This window comes from Arachis ipaensis, chromosome B4 (assembly GCF_059453495.1).
Source record: "Arachis ipaensis isolate K30076 ecotype BB chromosome B4, ASM5945349v1, whole genome shotgun sequence".
Lineage (NCBI taxonomy): Eukaryota > Viridiplantae > Streptophyta > Magnoliopsida > Fabales > Fabaceae > Arachis > Arachis ipaensis.
This window is the reverse complement of record NC_142439.1, coordinates 8648017-8666269: the sequence shown is the minus strand read 5'-3', so window position 1 is coordinate 8666269 and position 18253 is coordinate 8648017. Positions and strand designations below refer to the sequence as shown.

The window sequence follows — 18253 nt, the reverse complement described above, 5'->3', positions numbered from 1 at the left end:
AGAGTATTTGTCGGAGAAGCGAAGTACAGAAGGGGAGCCGTAGGCCAGAATACAAGGGGCAAAGAAGTGAAGGACAACACCAGGGAGAACGATAGAGGAAGCAACCCACATACAAGAAGTGTGAAGACAGCAGAACAGCAAATGATACGGCAGCGGCCTGATGATAACATCAAAGATCTAAATAAAAATGGACGGACGAAGAAGGTAGAAATCCCTGTAGTCAATGAGAATGTTGTCTGGCTACAACGAAGTATCGTGGGAGGCACGAAGCTGGCGATCGATTTTAATGCACTGCAGCGAAGGATTGCCAGGTGTAACACACATTAGGGAGATGGGAGCATATAAAGCACTGATAACGTTCCACTCTGTGCCAAGTGCTGAAGAAGATTATACCTTTAGAATGAACGTTTTATTACAGATGTTTCATAGGGTATGGAGATGGAATGAAACAGAGAAAAGCGAGTCTAGAAGAGTTTGGTTGGAGTGCTATGGCGTCCCATTACATGCATGGTCAAAGGACACCTTTTGCAGAATTGGGGAGCAGTAGGGCAACGTAGTGAAGTGCGATAAACTAACAGGATCATGTAATTCATTTAGCGCGGGCCGAGTACTGATTGATACGTGTGTCTTTGATTTGATTCACGAATGGATGCGCATTACAATCGGAGCAAGTGGTTTCGACGTCCTTGTCAAAGAAGTGGGGGGAGAGGTATATGGCGAGGAATGCTTTGGGAATAGGGAGGAGGAGACAGCGGTTAGGTGTATAGCAGGGAGAGAAGGGGTGCAGTATGAAGAGCTTGGCGGCACTCTAAACAAGAGTCGTCAACGACCGGAGGTGGCTTGGGACCAGGCGGCAGTACTGATATCGGTGGACAATCGCTCTGCTGAAGACGAAAAGGATAGAGTGGTAAATTCAACTGTATTTTTGAATGAATTGAATAAAAAAAATTTAAATCTTCAATACGGAAATGAGAATTGTGCGGCATGGAAAGAGGCTGAGGATTCTCAGGGATCCTATCATATTAATGAGGGGGCAGATTCGAAGGAAACAACTTCTTTTGATTTCAATCAGCGTAACGGACGCCAAAGTTGCGTTGGCACTTGTTTTGATCCTGGGCGGGCTGTTACTAGGCCCATTAGGGGAATCAGAGGGAATGGACCAAATGGAAGTCAAAGCTGTGTTGGCGTTTATTGTGATACTGGGCTGGTTGCTACTGGGCCCACCAAGGAAATGAGTGGGAATGAACCAATTGGAACAAATGGGGAAGCGTTGGGCTGTTAGAGCAGGCCTTCCATTGACATCCCAAACTGGGTTGCAGATGACCCGGGCTCCCTGCCGACCCGAAAGGAGAAGGCGATCCTGGCGCACGGTTCAGCTATTGCGGCGCACCAATCCTCACTTGAAGATGGCCATCGGTCGCGAGGAAGGAGGGAGGAGAACCACGGACACCCCAGATCGGCGGCAGGGGAACTCGCCACTAGGCTGGCTCGGTAAGGAATCAAGGTGCAGCTCAGGGGCATGGAGGGAGAGCAGCCTGACAGGGTGAGGGCTGCAGGGATGGGATCGGGCCAGGATGTGGATGAGATCTGTGGCTTGCGAATCGTGCCGGGGAATGTCGCGCAGGAGGCGGAGTTACCAAGGCTTGTAGGAAGAATGGGGAGGAATGGGGAAGCTTTGAATGATGCAGGTGAAGGAGGACGGTGGCAACAAGACAGGGAGAAGCGCACCAACCTGATCCAGGAACAACATACCTGCGAATCACAAGACAGGATTCGGTTACTCGAGGATGAGGGATATGGCAATCTCAACGGGAGTCTGATGGGTTGCACGGGAGCAGAGGAGAATCAGCACTCTGGAGGCGTTATAGGGTTGGGACCGGAGGAGGGAGAAATTGCGATGGAGAGCGAGGAACGGGTGAATGGCAGGGAACAAGAGGAACAACATGTCATATGTACCCAATCAGGAACAGAGAGGGGATCTGCCATGGACGGTGGCACTGATGTGCAAAATGAAAACCAAAGACCAAGTTGGGAAGAGGAGATGGCTGAGAATAAAGAGGCATGGAAGCTAGCTGTGGAGTCAGGTGTTCAATGCAGTGACGAGGACGATATTATGACCATTTTACAGGAGCAGAATGAAGCGATTGCTCTGAAGCGAAAACAAGCGAAGCAAAAAGAAAAAGCTCGACGAAGCAGGCCAAAAAACCGAACGCAGGTGTGTAATAAATTTGTGATATGATTTTAAGTTCCTGGAACATTAGGGGGTTGGGAGGTAATGGAAAAGTTGCTATGCTTAAGAGTTTTATCAGTAAGATTAGATTGGGTATGCTGGGGTTGATAGAAACAAAGAAACAGGTTGTGACTAAATTTGATGTAGCTCGTATCTGGAGAAATAACAGTGCTTATTGGGAGTCTGTGGGTTCCATTGGAGCCTCTGGAGGGTTATTGTTAATCTGGGATGAGACGGTTTTTAAATTGAATAATTACTATAAAGGTGATAGATGGCTCTGTGTAGAAGGGGTTGTGGTAAAAGATAACTTTCATTGTGCTATATGTCTGGTGTATGGTCCACATGAGAGAGCTGAGAAGGCCTCTGTTTGGGAAGAATTGAGCTATATTGCAGGGCTGTGTCAGGTGCCGTTCTGCTGTTTAGAGGATTTTAACAAAATTCTGCATCTCGAAGAAAGAAAAGGCGCGACTAGTTTGTCAGCATCTGCGGAAGACTTTAAAGTGTGGATGAATGATATGGAACTGATCAATTTGGCACTGAATGATTGAAAGTATACATTGTTTAGAGGGCAGTCGTGCAGTCGTATTGATAGGTGCTTAGTGTCGCTGGGGTGGCTTGATGAGTATCCGGGATTGCATCTAAGGGGAGGGCTAAGAGGTTTATCGGATCACTGCCCTTTGATAGTGGAAGATAGAAGAGGACTTGAGGGCCCAAGACCATTTCGCAGCTTAGACTCTTGGTTCACACATGAAGGATTCTTGAGAATGGTAAGGGAAGAATGGAGGAATTTGGGGGCTATACACTTCTTACAGAAGATGAAAGCACTATCAACACCTCTGCGCATATGGCATAAGCAACATTTTGGGAATTTACCTGAGAAGATTAAGAGGTTAGAGGAAGAAATACAGAAGGTCGATGATATGGTCAGTAGTGGGCGATATGATAGTACAATGGAGGCAAGGAGAAAGGCGCTAGTGAGGTGCTGTGAAAAGTGATATGAGAGGCAGGATCTGCACTGGAAGCAAATGTCTAGATCTCGACATGCTACTGAGATTGATAGAAACACAAGGTATTTCCATAATATAGCTTCGGCGAGAAGAAGAAATAAAAGGATTGAGTCATTGGTTATCCAAGGGAGGTTAGTGAGGAATCAACCAAGAATTAAGGCAGCGGCTCGTGACTTTTATAAACATCTGTACCACCAGGAACATTCTCCAAGGGTGAGCTTTAGGGACGGACTAGTTAATCGACTAGACAGAGAGAAAGCTGAAGCCTTAGAGGTATTACCATCTTTGGAAGAAGTGAAGAAGGCAATTTGGGATTGTGAATCTTCTAAGGCTCCAGGGAGTGACGGGTATAACATGAACTTTATAAAAAAGTGTTGGAATGAAATTGGGCCCGACTTCACTACAGCTGTTATGTGCTTTTTCGAGACAGCAACACTACCGGAGGACTCCAATGTTACTTGGGTAGCGTTAGCTCCGAAATTTGTTGGTGCTAAGGAGATAAAAGACCTCAGACCTATCAGTATGGTGGGGTGTGTATTCAAGGTCATTTCTAAATTGTTGACAACAAGAATGAGGAGTGTCATGCCAGGCCTAGTTGGGGAGTCACAGAGTGCCTTTGTGAAGGGGAGGAAGATACATGATGGAGCTTTAATCACATGCGAAACAGTGCAATGGTTGAAACTGAAAAAGAAGGCGTCAGCAATTATTAAACTTGACTTTCAAAAAGCCTATGATAGAGTTAAATGGTGCTTTATTGATACAGTGTTAGAGAAGATGGGCTTCGGTAGGAAATGGAGGTCATGGATTCGGGAGTGTGTCAGTACGGCTTCTATTTCTATTCTGGTTAATGGGTCTCCATCGAAACCTTTCAAAATGGAAAGGAGGCTTCGTCAAGGTGATCCGTTATCACCGTTCTTGTTTGTCTTGGTGGTAGACGTGCTTAACAGGATGATCGGGGAGGCGGTAAGGAACGGTCGAATCTCTCCACTCCTTGTTGGTCGGGATAATATAGAGTTATCACATCTACAATTTGCTGATGACACTATATTATTCTGTCCCCCGGATGAGGAGACCGTTAGAAACTATAAGAGGCTGCTGAGGTGTTTTGAAATGATGTCTGGTCTAAGCATTAATTTTGAGAAGTCTAATTTGATACCAGTGAATTGCATACAGGAGTGGGTTACCCGAATGTGTCACCTGCTGGGTTGTCAGGAGGCGGCCTTACCGGTGAGGTATTTAGGAATTAGCCTAGGCGCGAACCCGAGGCTGGTAAAGACTTGGAAGCCGATCATAGACAAGGTAGAAGCGAAACTCAGCTTGTGGAAAGCAAAAGTCCTTAGTAAGATTGGGAAACTGGTACTCATAAAGTCGGTAATTAACAGCTTACCAGTTTATTACTTGAGTTTGTATAAGATGCCAAATGCGGTTGCAAGAAAAATTATCACGTTGCAGAGGAGGTTCTTTTGGGGGAAGGATGATGGGCGACCGGGCATGGCTCTTGTGAAGTGGGAGTTGGTTCAGGCACCGAAAAAGTTAAGAGGGCTGGGGTGGGTGATGCAGTGGTACGCAATGCTGCACTACTGTTCAAATAGTGGTGGCGATTCTCAAAGGAGGAATGTCCACTATGGAAGAAGATTGTGTGCTCCTGTTATAATTTGAACCCGGACCTATTGCTATCAACTCAGAATCTACCCTTAAGAGGTGGACCGTGGAGGGACATATGTCAAGTGCCAATCAAGGAGCAACATGTGAGGTAGAAGTTGATTGATGGACTTGCTATAGAAGTAGGGGATGGAAGATCCACCAGATTTTGGGAGGATACATGGCTTCAGGTGGGAAAGTTGAAAAACTCCTTTTCGAGACTCTTCTTGATTTCAAACTAAAAAGGATCAGTGATTGGGGACTGTGGGTTCTGGGATGAGATAGAGTGGGTTTGGCACTTTCAATGGAGAAGGAAACTACGTGTATGGGAAACAGAGACCTTAGACCAACTGCTTCAAGTCTTGCAATCTGTTAGATTGATAGCAGATGTGCAAGATAGAGTGGTGTGGAAATTTGATAAGGAAGGCGTTTATTCTACTAACTCATTTGTGCAGGTTATGCAGGAAGAGACTTTGGACGAGGAGCTTCTGAGCTATAAATTTGCAAAGGAAATTTGGAAAGGACTAGTTCCACCTCGAGTAGAGCTGTTCACTTGGTTTGTTTTGGTAGGCCGTGTCAATACAAAGGATCGGCTATGTAGGCTGGGAATACTACAACTGAATGATAATCTGTGCGTCTTGTGTAACAAAGAAGCAGAAAACTTACAACACTTATTTGTTACTTGTGAGTTCTCTTGGAAGGTATGGTGTGCATGGATCTCATAGTTTGGACAGAAGTTGGCTGCACCTGGTACATTGAAAGACCACTTTGAGAGTTGGAAATTGACGCCGTTGAGAAAAAGCTTGCGCAGGAGTTGGATGGTTGGGTTTTTTTTCAGTTATATGGAACATCTGGCTACGAAGGAATGATGACGTTTTTTAGAATAAGACAACAGGAGTTGAAGATTGTGTGACTCAAACATTTTTATATGCTAGAGAATGGTATGGTCAGTAACTCAGGTTGTTGATGGCTATGCCGGAGATGACTTAGGAGTTACTTTTTATTAGCTTTCCTTGTCTTGTTTGCTCCATTTCGATGTTGAGCTTTTTCTTTCAAAATATATATATTTAGTCTAATATGAGTTAAGAAATGAACAGAATAAAATACTATTAATTTCTTAAATACAATACACTTATAGTCTTATACTATCCAAAATAATCATCCGTACCAAAAAAAAATAAACATATAATATCCTATTGAATCAAACATTCCTAAACACTAATTGTATATATTATACAAATACTCCCTATACTTCCTCCTGGAGAAAAATAGTATATCTCAACAATATGCGTTTGTCAATAACAAAAATTAAAAAAAAAAAAAAAGGAAAAAGAACAGCACCGTTGAGAAGAGTTACGATCAATGAATGTGTTGAAGCTGAAGGCGGTGTCTGAAGCAGCGAACCCTAATGACACCGCGAAGAAGACGGAGACGGTGGACCTGGGTAACGGAAGCGACGTCGTTTACATTCAGCGCTTAATTCCCTACGAAGACTCATGGCAATGGTTCCATTACCTCGACAACCATATCTCATGGACCAGACCCACCGTTCGCGTCTTCGGAAAATCCTTCCTTCAGGTTATTCACAAATTCAACTCATATCAAATCCTCTGCTTCCTTCAAAATCTCATCTTTCGTTTCTTTTGTCGCATGCCTCATTGTTTGTTTTGTTAACCCCTCTTTAATTGTAAAATACTAATGTTTATTTTTATGCAATGTGAAACCAATCATGCATGTTATGTAGGACTTCTATTGATACAACAATGCATAATGGAAGTTTGTGTAAAGGAAAATTTACACTCAAGAGTGTCTCAATCCTAAGAACATGTATTAGTTTTATTTTCAATTTTTCTATTTTGATTGAGTTTATTTTGTTCTGGAAACTGTCTTTACGTGAAACTGATAGCTGAGAACCTTAGATGATTTGACAACTAAATTAGAATTTAACATTTTCAACTATGAATTCACACGAAAACAACTGAATGTGAGTTACATGGACTAAACTAATTAACTTCTGCCTGAATTTTCCCATATGAAACCACTTTTATCCAGGTGATTAACCTCCTCTATCTAAAAAATTAACCACTTTCATAAATGTATATAGAAATAAACTTAATCTTTCATAAATGTGGTTAACCTTGTGTTGTGATTCTGTGCAGCCTCGGGAGACATGTTATGTTGCAAGTCCTGGGTTGACTGAGTTGACTTACAGTGGCTATCAACCGCATGCATATACTTGGGATGATTTTCCACTGCTTAAAGACATCTTGGATGTTGTAAGAATGATTTTCTGATCAATTGTGACTATGATAATGTACTTGAATGATGTTATTTGTCGGTGTTACTGAATATTTTCTATTTAATTTCTTGAAGGTCCTTAAAGCTCTTCCTGGGAGTATTTTTAATAGCGTACTCTTAAATAGGTATAAAGGTGGTGATGACTATGTTGGTTGGCATGCTGATGATGAGAAGCTTTATGGATCAACGCCCGAAATTGCTTCCATATCTCTTGGATGCGAACGTGATTTCTTCCTGAAGAAGAAGCAATGTAAAAAATCTTGTGGTATGACTTCTTCTGTCACTGCATTATGCATCTGTTTCACATGGGTTCTTTTTTTTTTGTAGTATGGGAACTTGTAGTGTGCATTTCTAGAAGCATTTGGGGATTTTGTTCGTTGATTTCAATGTCTGTTTGTCTAAAGTCATCCAATTTTATGCTTCTGTTTACAATACTTCTAAATTAGTAGGTGATTCAGTCTACTTTTCTTTTTTTTTTTTTTCGGTTGATGTAACAATTCATGACTAGATGTCTGTGTAAAAATTTTAACTTTGGTATTTTAAGTCAAATGAAATGAAATTCGTATATAAAACTCTCAATCTCTCTTACCTCTATGGCATTGAGGGTTTCTAAGTTTTTCCAGTTCTGAATTCTACAATTAGATCCGAAGAGTTTATGTTTGTGAGTTTTTCTCTCCCTGAAATTTAATGCAATAACAGTTGAATTTTTTTAGTTGGTTATTCATGAATACATTATCCTTTTGGTGTGGAACTTCAGATGGAAGTGATGAGCCTGCAAGAAAGCGATTAAAGAAGAGTAGCCATGCTGATCAGCACACCTTTAGACTAAAGCATGGATCCCTTTTGGTGATGAGAGGCTATACCCAAAGGGATTGGATTCACTCTGTCCCTAAGCGTGCAAAAGTGAACGGTACACGCATTAATCTTACCTTTCGACGTGTTTTTTGAAAGATTTTTGGACAGGGTCCAGCTTTTGGAATATGATCATGCATTGTTGTAAATCTGCTTCTGGCATTATTATAGGATTACTGACTAGTTTCTTTGACAAGTTGATACGAAAATGTAAAACTTTGTAGGATATTTTCTCCTAACTTGAGTACAAAAGTGGTAGCCTTGGATTTTATTTGTAAAGCTCTATGGTTACTACTGCTTCTGCATGGAGTTATGAAGCCTTTCATGTAATACAAAATTTAATTGTCATCCATTGATTAAAGGCTATACTGTGAACTTGAAAGATTTAACATTCTTCTACGTCAGTTATCTTAAAACAAAATACCAGTTCAATGTTCATAATCGCATTGTTTTTTCTGCTGAGATGGAACTTGAATTCCAAATTAGAAAGTGGCTTTGATAGAGCAGGGAACAGATAACCTTATTATAATGTTACTTTGCTGGAAGAGGGTGACCTATGAGCCAGCTACTACTTGCAAAAGTGAAGTATAAGCAAAAAGTTTAGAAGTGAATTGTATTTTTTTTTTTAACCTGACAGTTACTTAAGTAGATGATTGAGATAATTATTTGACCAACTTAAGATGGTGGTTGTATTGGTCTTTGGTGTGCATATATGGTGTACATTAATATTAATTAATGTGCTGTATGAAAAAAATTCATTCGAAAATTTAAATAATAAATTATAATATATTATTTTTTGGCTATAAATATCTACTTCAGTTATTTATTTTGTGTGCGTTTTTACTTTTTCACTTAATTTCTTCATCATCTTAAACTTGAAGCCTCTTTCTCTCTTCTCTTCTGTATGTTTTCAGTTTTACCGTCCCCCTTTTCTTTTATTTTATTTGTGGTTTTAGCTCTTGAGCACCAAAAGAAATTTCTTGACAAAAAAAACTGAAAAAATGGATTATACAAGTATTGCTATGTTAACATATTTTAATGGATCTATTATAAGTTGTGATTATGGAAATATAATTTTTAGATGTAAAAATCTAATTTTCTTAAGTATTTTTGAAACCATCTCATTTGAAGTATTGAAAATGTTAATTTATCAGGAAAAAAGTATAGGGAGCCAATGACCTAAGCGTACAATGTGTACAATGAAGGTTTAGAAAGTATTAGAGATATGATTATTAGTGTTACATTGTCCTGTTAGGTTACGCTTTTGGGATGAGTGGTTTTAAGACATGGTATTAGAGTTCTAGATCTGAAAGGTCAAGAGTTCGAATCTTGGTGAACTCAAAATTAGTTTTTTATAACATGAGATGTTTATTATCCCTGGTATCCGGATGGTTATTCTGGATAATATAGGTGATGTTCATTTTATTCATAAAAAATTTAGCCCATTGTACACATTGTACGTTTAGGCCATTGGCTCCCTAGTACTACTCTTTATCAGGACCTAAATGTGGTCAATGTAAGGTTTAGACTTCCATTCTATTTTAACAATGAAAATACTAGTTTTCGAGAACTAAAATAACAACGGTGATGTGCGAACAATGTTCCATAATTTTAGTCGTTTTCAAACAAATCTGGTCACCAACTAGAAAATCCTCCTCCAAAGTGGAAATAAGTTAGAGCGACTCGAAGATGATGTGCTTATGTTAACAGATTGCCACGAAACATCAGGTGTATTGTTTGACCAATCGTTCGCAACCTGTCTTTGAAGTTGGCCACCATCTACAGTAGCTCTTGAAGCTGACGGTTGAGGATACTGTTGAGTCCTATGATGATAGTGATGGTAGTCAGATGCCATGAACTTCCCATCGATTGCATGGGTGGAACAGCAGCAAAACGTTGCCATAGTTCAGAAACTTGATCAAGTCTTGGGACGTACAAGTGAACCTATGTGGCCAAAAATGCATTCGGTTCGTGCCGACGATTCCAATCCATATAAATGTTAGATGGTCTATAGTCAGTAGTAAGGTCCCCATTCATCAATGATTGTCGTCGTTGGACTCAAGCCGCAATCCAGATAGAATGAATGCCATCCCAATCCTCATAGTTACGACCCCTTAAGTCTCTGTTGTGGCTATCTTTAAGATCCACAAGATCTTCAAGCTCACTTTGAGACCAACCAAATTGACGCATAACCCGGTCAGCTGGATGTTACTTGACAATTTCGAAGCAAATTACTGGGCAATGATAGGCACATCGTTGTTGAATGTCATGCATAATATCAGGTGGAACTAGCATTATCACACGCACATCTTGATATGGTCGCCAAATCTTCAATTTTAACTCCAAAATTATCCAAGCACAATTGTTTAAGCTTATCAACATCTAAACCAGTAACTTCAGAGACAAATTCACCATTAACCCGCAAACCTAGATGTACTGCAACATCTTCCAATGTCACAGTGCATTCTCTATAGAAAAAATGGAAGGTGTGACATTCAGGTCTCCATCTTTCAACTAATGCAGCATTGAGAATATGATTTATATTATATCTTGGAATGTTAGCGGCATATAACATTCTTGCTCTAATCAATTGCAAGTGCACCTCTCAATCTAAATCTAATCTCACATGGCTAATGTTATTTTAAATAAACACCATATCAATACAATTTATTTTATTTTAAAAGCGAAATATTTTACTAATTTATAATTATTTTTATTTAATTTATAAATAATTGTCTACTAAATAAAGTGTTATAAATTCAAAAAAATATTATTTTAAAAAAAAAAAAGCAAAACTTCTATCTGAATCCGTAATTTAATGTTTTCATATTATTTTTTAAAACAAATATAATCAAGCTAGGAGCTCCTCCACTGCATCATCAAACTTAGCTCCGTTTTGTCTTTACTTTCCCGAGTTAAACCCCAAAATGGTTTTTGAGATTGGCGTCGTTCACTGAAATTGTCTCTGAGATTAAAAAAATGCACCATATTAGTCCTGACCTATTTTCCATTAACGACGTAATGACATGGCATAATGACGTGGACTGTAAGTGACATGTGTCACTTCATGATTTGGCAACGTGTAATTGTATGATGATGTGGTGACCAGTGACACGTGGCATACTGACGTGGATGGTTGTGCCACGTGTCACAATGTTATTTGGCTACGTGTCCGTTTGTGCCACGTGTCGCAACAGTATTCGTCCACGTGTCATCTATTATGTCATTATTGTATATGCACCAAATTAGTCCCTCACTTTGCATTAAGTGACTCATTTTAGTCTCTGAAATTAAATGTCGTGCACCAAACTAGTTATTCTTCACTTAACCACCATTGGTGAATGAATTTTTCAAAACAAACTTATTAATAATTTGTGGTGGTTTTAAACCCCCCACAAAATTCAAATAAAAGCCCCACAAAATTAATTTTTGTTATTATTTAATAAATTTTTTAACAGAGGGATCGTATTATCCCAAAATAAAAAGGTTGAGGGTTTAAGTGTCCCTTTTTTTTTTTTAGACAAGGATCGCTTTGTCCTTCGTGAAAATGGACAAGGACCGAGTTGAGTATTTACTCTTTATTGTGATGATAACTTTGTCATTTTCTCCGTTGGAAGGGAAGAAGTACGTTTAAACTTCTTGAAAGCTTCAACTTTTGGTTTGGCAAAATTTTTTTCTCATGAACGCAGAAGTGATTTTGCTACCAAAACCACGTTTACAAGAAGCAACTATTTGTAGCTTCGTTTTCCTAACGGGCTTTTAGCCATGAATACTAATTATTTATTTACCTTTTACCAATTTTATCCTTTATGTATGTTATTATATTATTTATAAAATTCTTGTTATTTCTATTTATATGAACTCTATTTTTTATTATTTATTATTTTTATTTTTTTCAATTGTTTGTTTGACATTATACACTTTTATAATTGTGATTTTTGTATATTATGTTTGTTATTATCTTTTTATAATATGATTTATTAATTCTATTAGGTAAAATAAATTAAAACAAAAAATTAACTGTAAATAATAATAATAGTAAGAAATTATAGTATACTAAAAGAAGTACTAAAAATACTAAAAATATACTATATAAAAAGATTATCAAGAACTTTTATATTATTTTTATTTTTATTTAAAAATATATTTTATCTATTTTTATATGTTATTTTATTTTAGGAAGTAAATATTAATTTTATTATAAAATTAACTAATAAGATCTATTTAAATATCTAAATTAAAATAATAGAATAATATAAAAAATTATTTAGATTGATGTCTATTTTAGTAATTTTTTATTTAAAAGTGATTTTGATTTGTGCAAGCCAAACAACATTTATTTTACTATAATCAATTTTGATACAAAAATTACCAAACATAAATCACTTTAACACAAACTTACTTTTTATCAAAATCAAGTTTGCAAAATCAATTTTATGCAAACTCCAGTTTACAAACTGTAATCCAAACACACACTTAGATGTCCATTGACAACGTAAAATAGGTTTGAAAAAAATGAAAAATTAAAAAAAAAATAAGAGAGAAAAATTTTTGTTATCCGCAAATCTTTTGTAAATTAGATATTGATTCATTAGAGAAAAAAATAACTAAGTTCCAAAAATAAATGTTAGATTAAGGAGCTATTTTAAAAAAAAATTATTAAATAAAAAGTGTTGCACTCTTTATGATTAATTAAATAAAGTTTAATTTTTTATTTATTATAATTTATATCAATTACTCATATTTAAAATTTAAGATTTAAAATTTATAATTTATTAATTATGGCTAGAATAATTATATAATTTTAAATATAATAAATATATAATTATAAATATTACATACATAAAATTATAATTATTATATTATATAAAATAATTTTAGATATCTTAGATATCTATTATATATTACTAATTTCACAATCAAAATATACTACATAGTCTCATTGCAATTGAAATCAAATATTTTTTACTAAAATTAAATAGTAATCTCCTCCTTTCTCTTCTTTTTTCTATTTCTCACCTTTTTCCACCCACTCTATTAAATGGTTATAATTATAATTTTAATATTTTAATTTTAATTTTAATTTTAATTTTAATTAGAAAATGTTATGTTGCATATTTTGATTGTTAAATTCGTAATTAGTTATTGATAATGATATATAAGAGAAATAGAGTGGGTGAAAGATAGTGAGAAATAGAAAAAGAGAGAGAGAGGAGGAGAAAACTATTTAATTTTGGTAGAAAATATTTGATTTTAATTACAATAAGAGAGTGACATATGGTACATTTTGATTATAAAATTAGTAATATATAATAGATATCTAAGATGTCTAAAATTATTTTATATAATATAATAATTATAATTTTATATATGTAATATTGATAATTATATATTTATTATATTTAAAATTATATAATTATTCTAGTCATAATTAATAAATTTTAAATTTTAAATCTTAAATTCTAAATTCTAAATATGAGTAATTGATATAAATTATAATAAATAAAAAATTAAACTTTATTTAATTGATCATAAAGATTGCAACACTTTTTATTTAATAAAAAAAATTTAAAAATAACTCCTTAATCTAATATTTATTTTTAGAACTTAGTTATTTTTTTCTCTAATGAATTAATATCTAATTTACAAAGGATTTGCAGGTAACAAAAATTTTCTCTCTTTTTTTTTTAATTTTTTATTTTTCTCAAATCCATTTCATGTTGTCAATGGACATCCAAGTTATTGGATCACAAAATGACAAAGTTACCACCACAATAAACAAGCGCTTCGTTGATTCCTTCTAATGTTAATAAAGACTGTGGCATGTTACTTTTTTATTAGCAAATCAAATATTAGCCATCAGTAGTCACTATTTTTGTAGCTACCAAACTGCCTTTTTAAAACCATCTCATTTAAATTATTGAAAATGTTAATTTGTCAGTGCTTAAATATGATTAATGTAAGGTTTAGACTTCTATTCTGTTTTAACAATGAAAATATTAGTTTTCGAGAACTTATAATAAATAACAACGGTGATGTGTGAACAATGCTCCATAATTTTAATTATTTTCAAACAAACCTGGTCGCCTGCTAGAAGATCCTCCTCCAAAGTGGAAACGAAAGTTAGAGTAAGTCGAAGATGATGTGCTTATTTCAACAAATTGTCACGAAACATCAAGTGTATTGTCTGACCAATCGTTCGCAACCTGTCTTTAAAGTTGGCCACTATCTACAGTAGCTCTTGAAGCTTACAGTTGAGGATATTATTGAGTTCCATGATGATGGTGAATTGGTGATGGTAGTCAGATGCGATGAACACATCGATTGCATGGGTGGAACAGCAGCAAAACATTGTCATAGCTCAGAAACTTGATCAAGTCTTGGGTCGTGCAAGCGAACCTATGTGGCCAAAAATGCATTCGGTTCGTGCCGACGATTCCAATCCATATAAATGTTAGATGGTCTTTAGTCAGTAGTAAGGTCCCCATTCATCAATGATTGTCGTCGTTGGACTCAAGCCGCAATCCAGATAGAATGAATGCCATCCCAATCCTCATAGTTACGACCCCTTAAGTCTCTTTAAGATCCACAAGATCTTCAGGCTCACTTTGAGACCAACCAAATTGACGCATAACCCAGTCAGCTGGATGTTACTTGACAATTTCGAAGCAAATTACTGGGCAATGATAGGCACATCGTTGTTGAATGTCATGCATAATATCAGGTGGAACTACCATTATCACACGCACATCTTGATATGGTCGCCAAATCTTCAATTTTAACTCCAAAATTATCCAAGCACAATTGTTTAAGCTTATCAACATCTAAACCAGTAACTTCAGATACAAATTCACCATTAACCCGCAAACCTAGATGTATTGCAACATCTTCCAACTTCACAGTGCATTCTCTATAGAAAAAATGGAAGGTGTGATATTCAGGTCTCCATCTTTCGACTAATGCAGCATTGAGAATGTGATTTATATTATATTCTGAAATGATAGCGGCGTATAACATTCTTGCTCTAATCAATTGCAGGTGCACCTCTTAATCTAAATCTAATCTCACATGGCTAATGCGCGGCTTGAAATCTCTTGACTCCTGCATTATTTAAATAAACACAATATCAATACAATTTATTTTATTTTAAAAGCGAAATATTTTACTAATTTATAATTATTTTTATTTAATTTATAAATAATTGTCTACTAAATAAAGTGTTATAAATTCAAAAAAATATTATTTAAAAAAAAAGAGCAAAACTTCTATCTGAATCCGTAATTTAATGTTTTCATATTATTTTTTAAAACAAATATAATTAAGTTAGGAGTTCCTCCACTACATCATCAAACTTAGCTCCGTCTTGTCTTTACTTTTCCTTTCATCTTTTTTTTTTTAAAGGAAAAGAGCTCAACACACTAACGTGGAGCAAACAAGATCAAACCAACTAGAAAACAGACTTCCTCCAAAGAATCCTACCCCAAAGATTCAACATCCCCACGCCATCTTTGGCATAGCTATCAACAACCCTAGGGATGCGTACCTCTCCACTCGTCACAACTCAAGGCGGTCATCGATATGATCTCGTCAACGCCTTTACCTATATTCTGAAAGATCCTCCTATTTCGCTCCATCCAAATGTGCCAGACAATCGCGCAGAAGCATCTCAGACACTGCTTTCGGTCTTCCTTTCTTCTCGGCTCATCTGTCCAACTCAGAAAATGGTCCTTCACTCGCTCCGGAAATACCCAGGGTCGGTCAGACACAGATATCCATGCACTCCACACCTACCAAGCAAAATCACAGCCAAGAAACAGGTGATGGACGTGCTCATCGTCCTTATTACACAAGACACACCGCTTATCATCCTAGCTAATAATCCCCAGGCGGCTTAGCCGTTCCTTTGTATTCACCCTGCCTATCAGGACAAACCAGACAAACAGCTTTACTCTTGGTGGAGCCAACCCTTTTCAGATGGTCTTCGTGAAATTGTAACTGGAACATCCTCTGATAGCATTCCTTCTTGTAGCACCTGCACAAAGGAGTTAGTCGAAAAAATTCCAAGTCTATCATATTTCCACACGACTTTATCCTCCCTATCATTCGCTAGCCTCACAGGTCTCAACACCTCATGTAGCTGACTCAGTAATTCTACCTCCCAATGAAAAAGCTCACGCCTCCACTAGAAGCTCCAAACCCACTCTAGCCCATCCCAAAACCCACAATCCCCAATAACCGACCCACATTGGTTTGAAACAGAGAAGAGCTTGGGAAATCGATCTTTCAAGAAACCACAATGCAACCAAACATCCTCCCAGAATCGAGTCCTTCGTCCGTCACCAACCTCCATAACCAGACCTGTAATCATCTTATCCCTCAGATACTGCTCCTTGAATTCTATTTGGCAGATATCCTTCCAAGGGCCTCCTCTAGTAGGGAGCACTTGCGTGGATAGTAACTCATTCGGCCTCAAGTTATTACATGAACAGACCACCTTCTTCCACAAAGGGCACTCTTCCTTCGCAAAACGCCACCACCACTTAAACAATAGTGCGGTGTTCCGAATCATAGCATCTCCAACTCCCAGCCCACCGAATGTTTTAGGGACTTGCACCAACTCCCATTTTACCAACGCCATTCCCTGTCCCTCGTCCTCCTTACTCCACAGAAATCTTCTTTGTAGGGAAATCAGCTTCTCTGCAATCGCCTTCGACATCTTGTATAGGCTCAGATAATACACTGGTAAGCTATTCAAGACAGATTTTATAAGTACCAGCTTTCCCGCTTTGTTTAGCACCTTAGCTTTCCATAGGCTTAGTTTCTCCTCCACCTTATCAATAATAGGCTTCCAGGTCTTGACCAACCTCGGATTAGCTCCTAAGAGAACTCCAAAGTATTTAACAGGGAGAGTACCTTCCTTGCAACCCATAGTCTACACATACGTTGTACCCACTGCTCTTCACAATTGAGTGGAATCAAACTGGACTTGTCGAAGTTGATATTGAGCCCTGACATTAGCTCAAACTAGCGCAGCAGCCGCTTGTAATTCTGCATGGTCTCCTCATGTGGTGGGCAAAACAGGATAGTGTCGTCAGCAAACTGTAGGTGTGAGAGCTCCACACTGTCTCGACCAACTACCAAAGGGGAGACACGATCATTCCTGACTGCCTCGCCAATCATTCTATGCAGTTAGGGGTGCACATGACCCGACCCGACCCGAAGGTCCGGCCCGGTCCCGAACACTTTAGGGGCTAATTTGGTGTGATTTCATCGGGTTTAGGGCCAGGTAAGGGTCTCAAAAATAGACCCGGTCATTATTTCGGGTCGGGTCCGGGCCATAGCTCGGGTCACCCGAAGTCGGCCCGGTGGCCCGGTCATCATACACAATTAATATTTTGTGTTATTAGTGATGGATCATGACTATTCTTATGTGAAATTTAAGTATTGTAAACTTTAATATTTTGTGTTATTAGTCATTATAAGACTATAAGTTAATGTTTTATGTTTAGAATGCATAAGACTTTAGACTAATGCATAATATTGTGTTATTTGTATTGATTTAAATATTTGGTATTATTAGACAATATTAGTATTAATTGTGGTTATGCTTTAATTTTGAAGAAGGGTTAGTTCTTGTTATATTTTTCTAAGTAAATTTTACCATGTTAAATAATGGTTAGAGTCTTGGAAATTTGGATATTTTTACATGCTAGCTTACAAGAAGGTATCAACGTAATGTAATGTTAACGGCGCGGTTTTCACCCGGTATAATTGTGGCCCGAAAGTGTATTGATTTCATCGGGTCTAGGGCCGGGTTCGGGTCTAATAAATAGACCAGATGTATATTTCGGGCCGGGTCTGGGTCATATCAAACCCGGCTTCACCCGACCCATGTGCACCCCTATATACAGTACATCCACAACCAGCACAAACAAGAACGGAGAAAGCGGGTCCCTTTGTCTCAAGCCCCTTTTCATTTTAAACGGTTTAATTGGTGATCCATTAATCAAAACTGACATCAAAGCTGTAGTCACACACTCCATGACCCAAGCCCTCCACCTGAGACCAAACCCCATCTTCTCTAGCACAATATCTACAAAACTCCACTTGACTCTGTTATAAGCCTTCTGAAAATCTAGTTTGATTATGGCTGCGTTTCCCTTTCTCCTTCTAAGTCAGTGCACCATTTCACATGCTATGAGAGTCTCATCATGAATTTTTCTGA

At 37.4% G+C, this 18253-nt stretch overlaps 1 protein-coding gene across 1 annotated transcript; it reads left to right on the top strand.

Annotated features, from left to right (window-relative positions):
• Positions 1-6137: 6137 nt before the first annotated feature.
• On the top strand, positions 6138-8341 carry ALKBH2 (oxidoreductase, 2OG-Fe(II) oxygenase family protein). The gene is made up of 4 exons (XM_016342122.3): positions 6138-6456; positions 7038-7154; positions 7252-7441; positions 7934-8341. Exons 1-4 carry the CDS (start codon positions 6241-6243, stop codon positions 8122-8124), a joined length of 714 nt encoding a protein of 237 aa, XP_016197608.1. The 5' UTR covers positions 6138-6240; the 3' UTR covers positions 8125-8341.
• Positions 8342-18253: the final 9912 nt, after the last annotated feature.

What these genes read in the sequence shown, in the direction of transcription:
- ALKBH2 (XM_016342122.3), top strand. Translation starts at nt 6,241, where the DNA reads ATGAATGTGTTGAAGCTGAAGGCGGTGTCTGAAGCAGCGAACCCTAAT. An exon ending in TTAAAGACATCTTGGATGTT is followed by an intron (nt 7,155 to 7,251) that starts GTAAGAATGATT and finishes AATTTCTTGAAG; the next exon opens with GTCCTTAAAGCTCTTCCTGG. An exon ending in GCAATGTAAAAAATCTTGTG is followed by an intron (nt 7,442 to 7,933) that starts GTATGACTTCTT and finishes GTGGAACTTCAG; the next exon opens with ATGGAAGTGATGAGCCTGCA.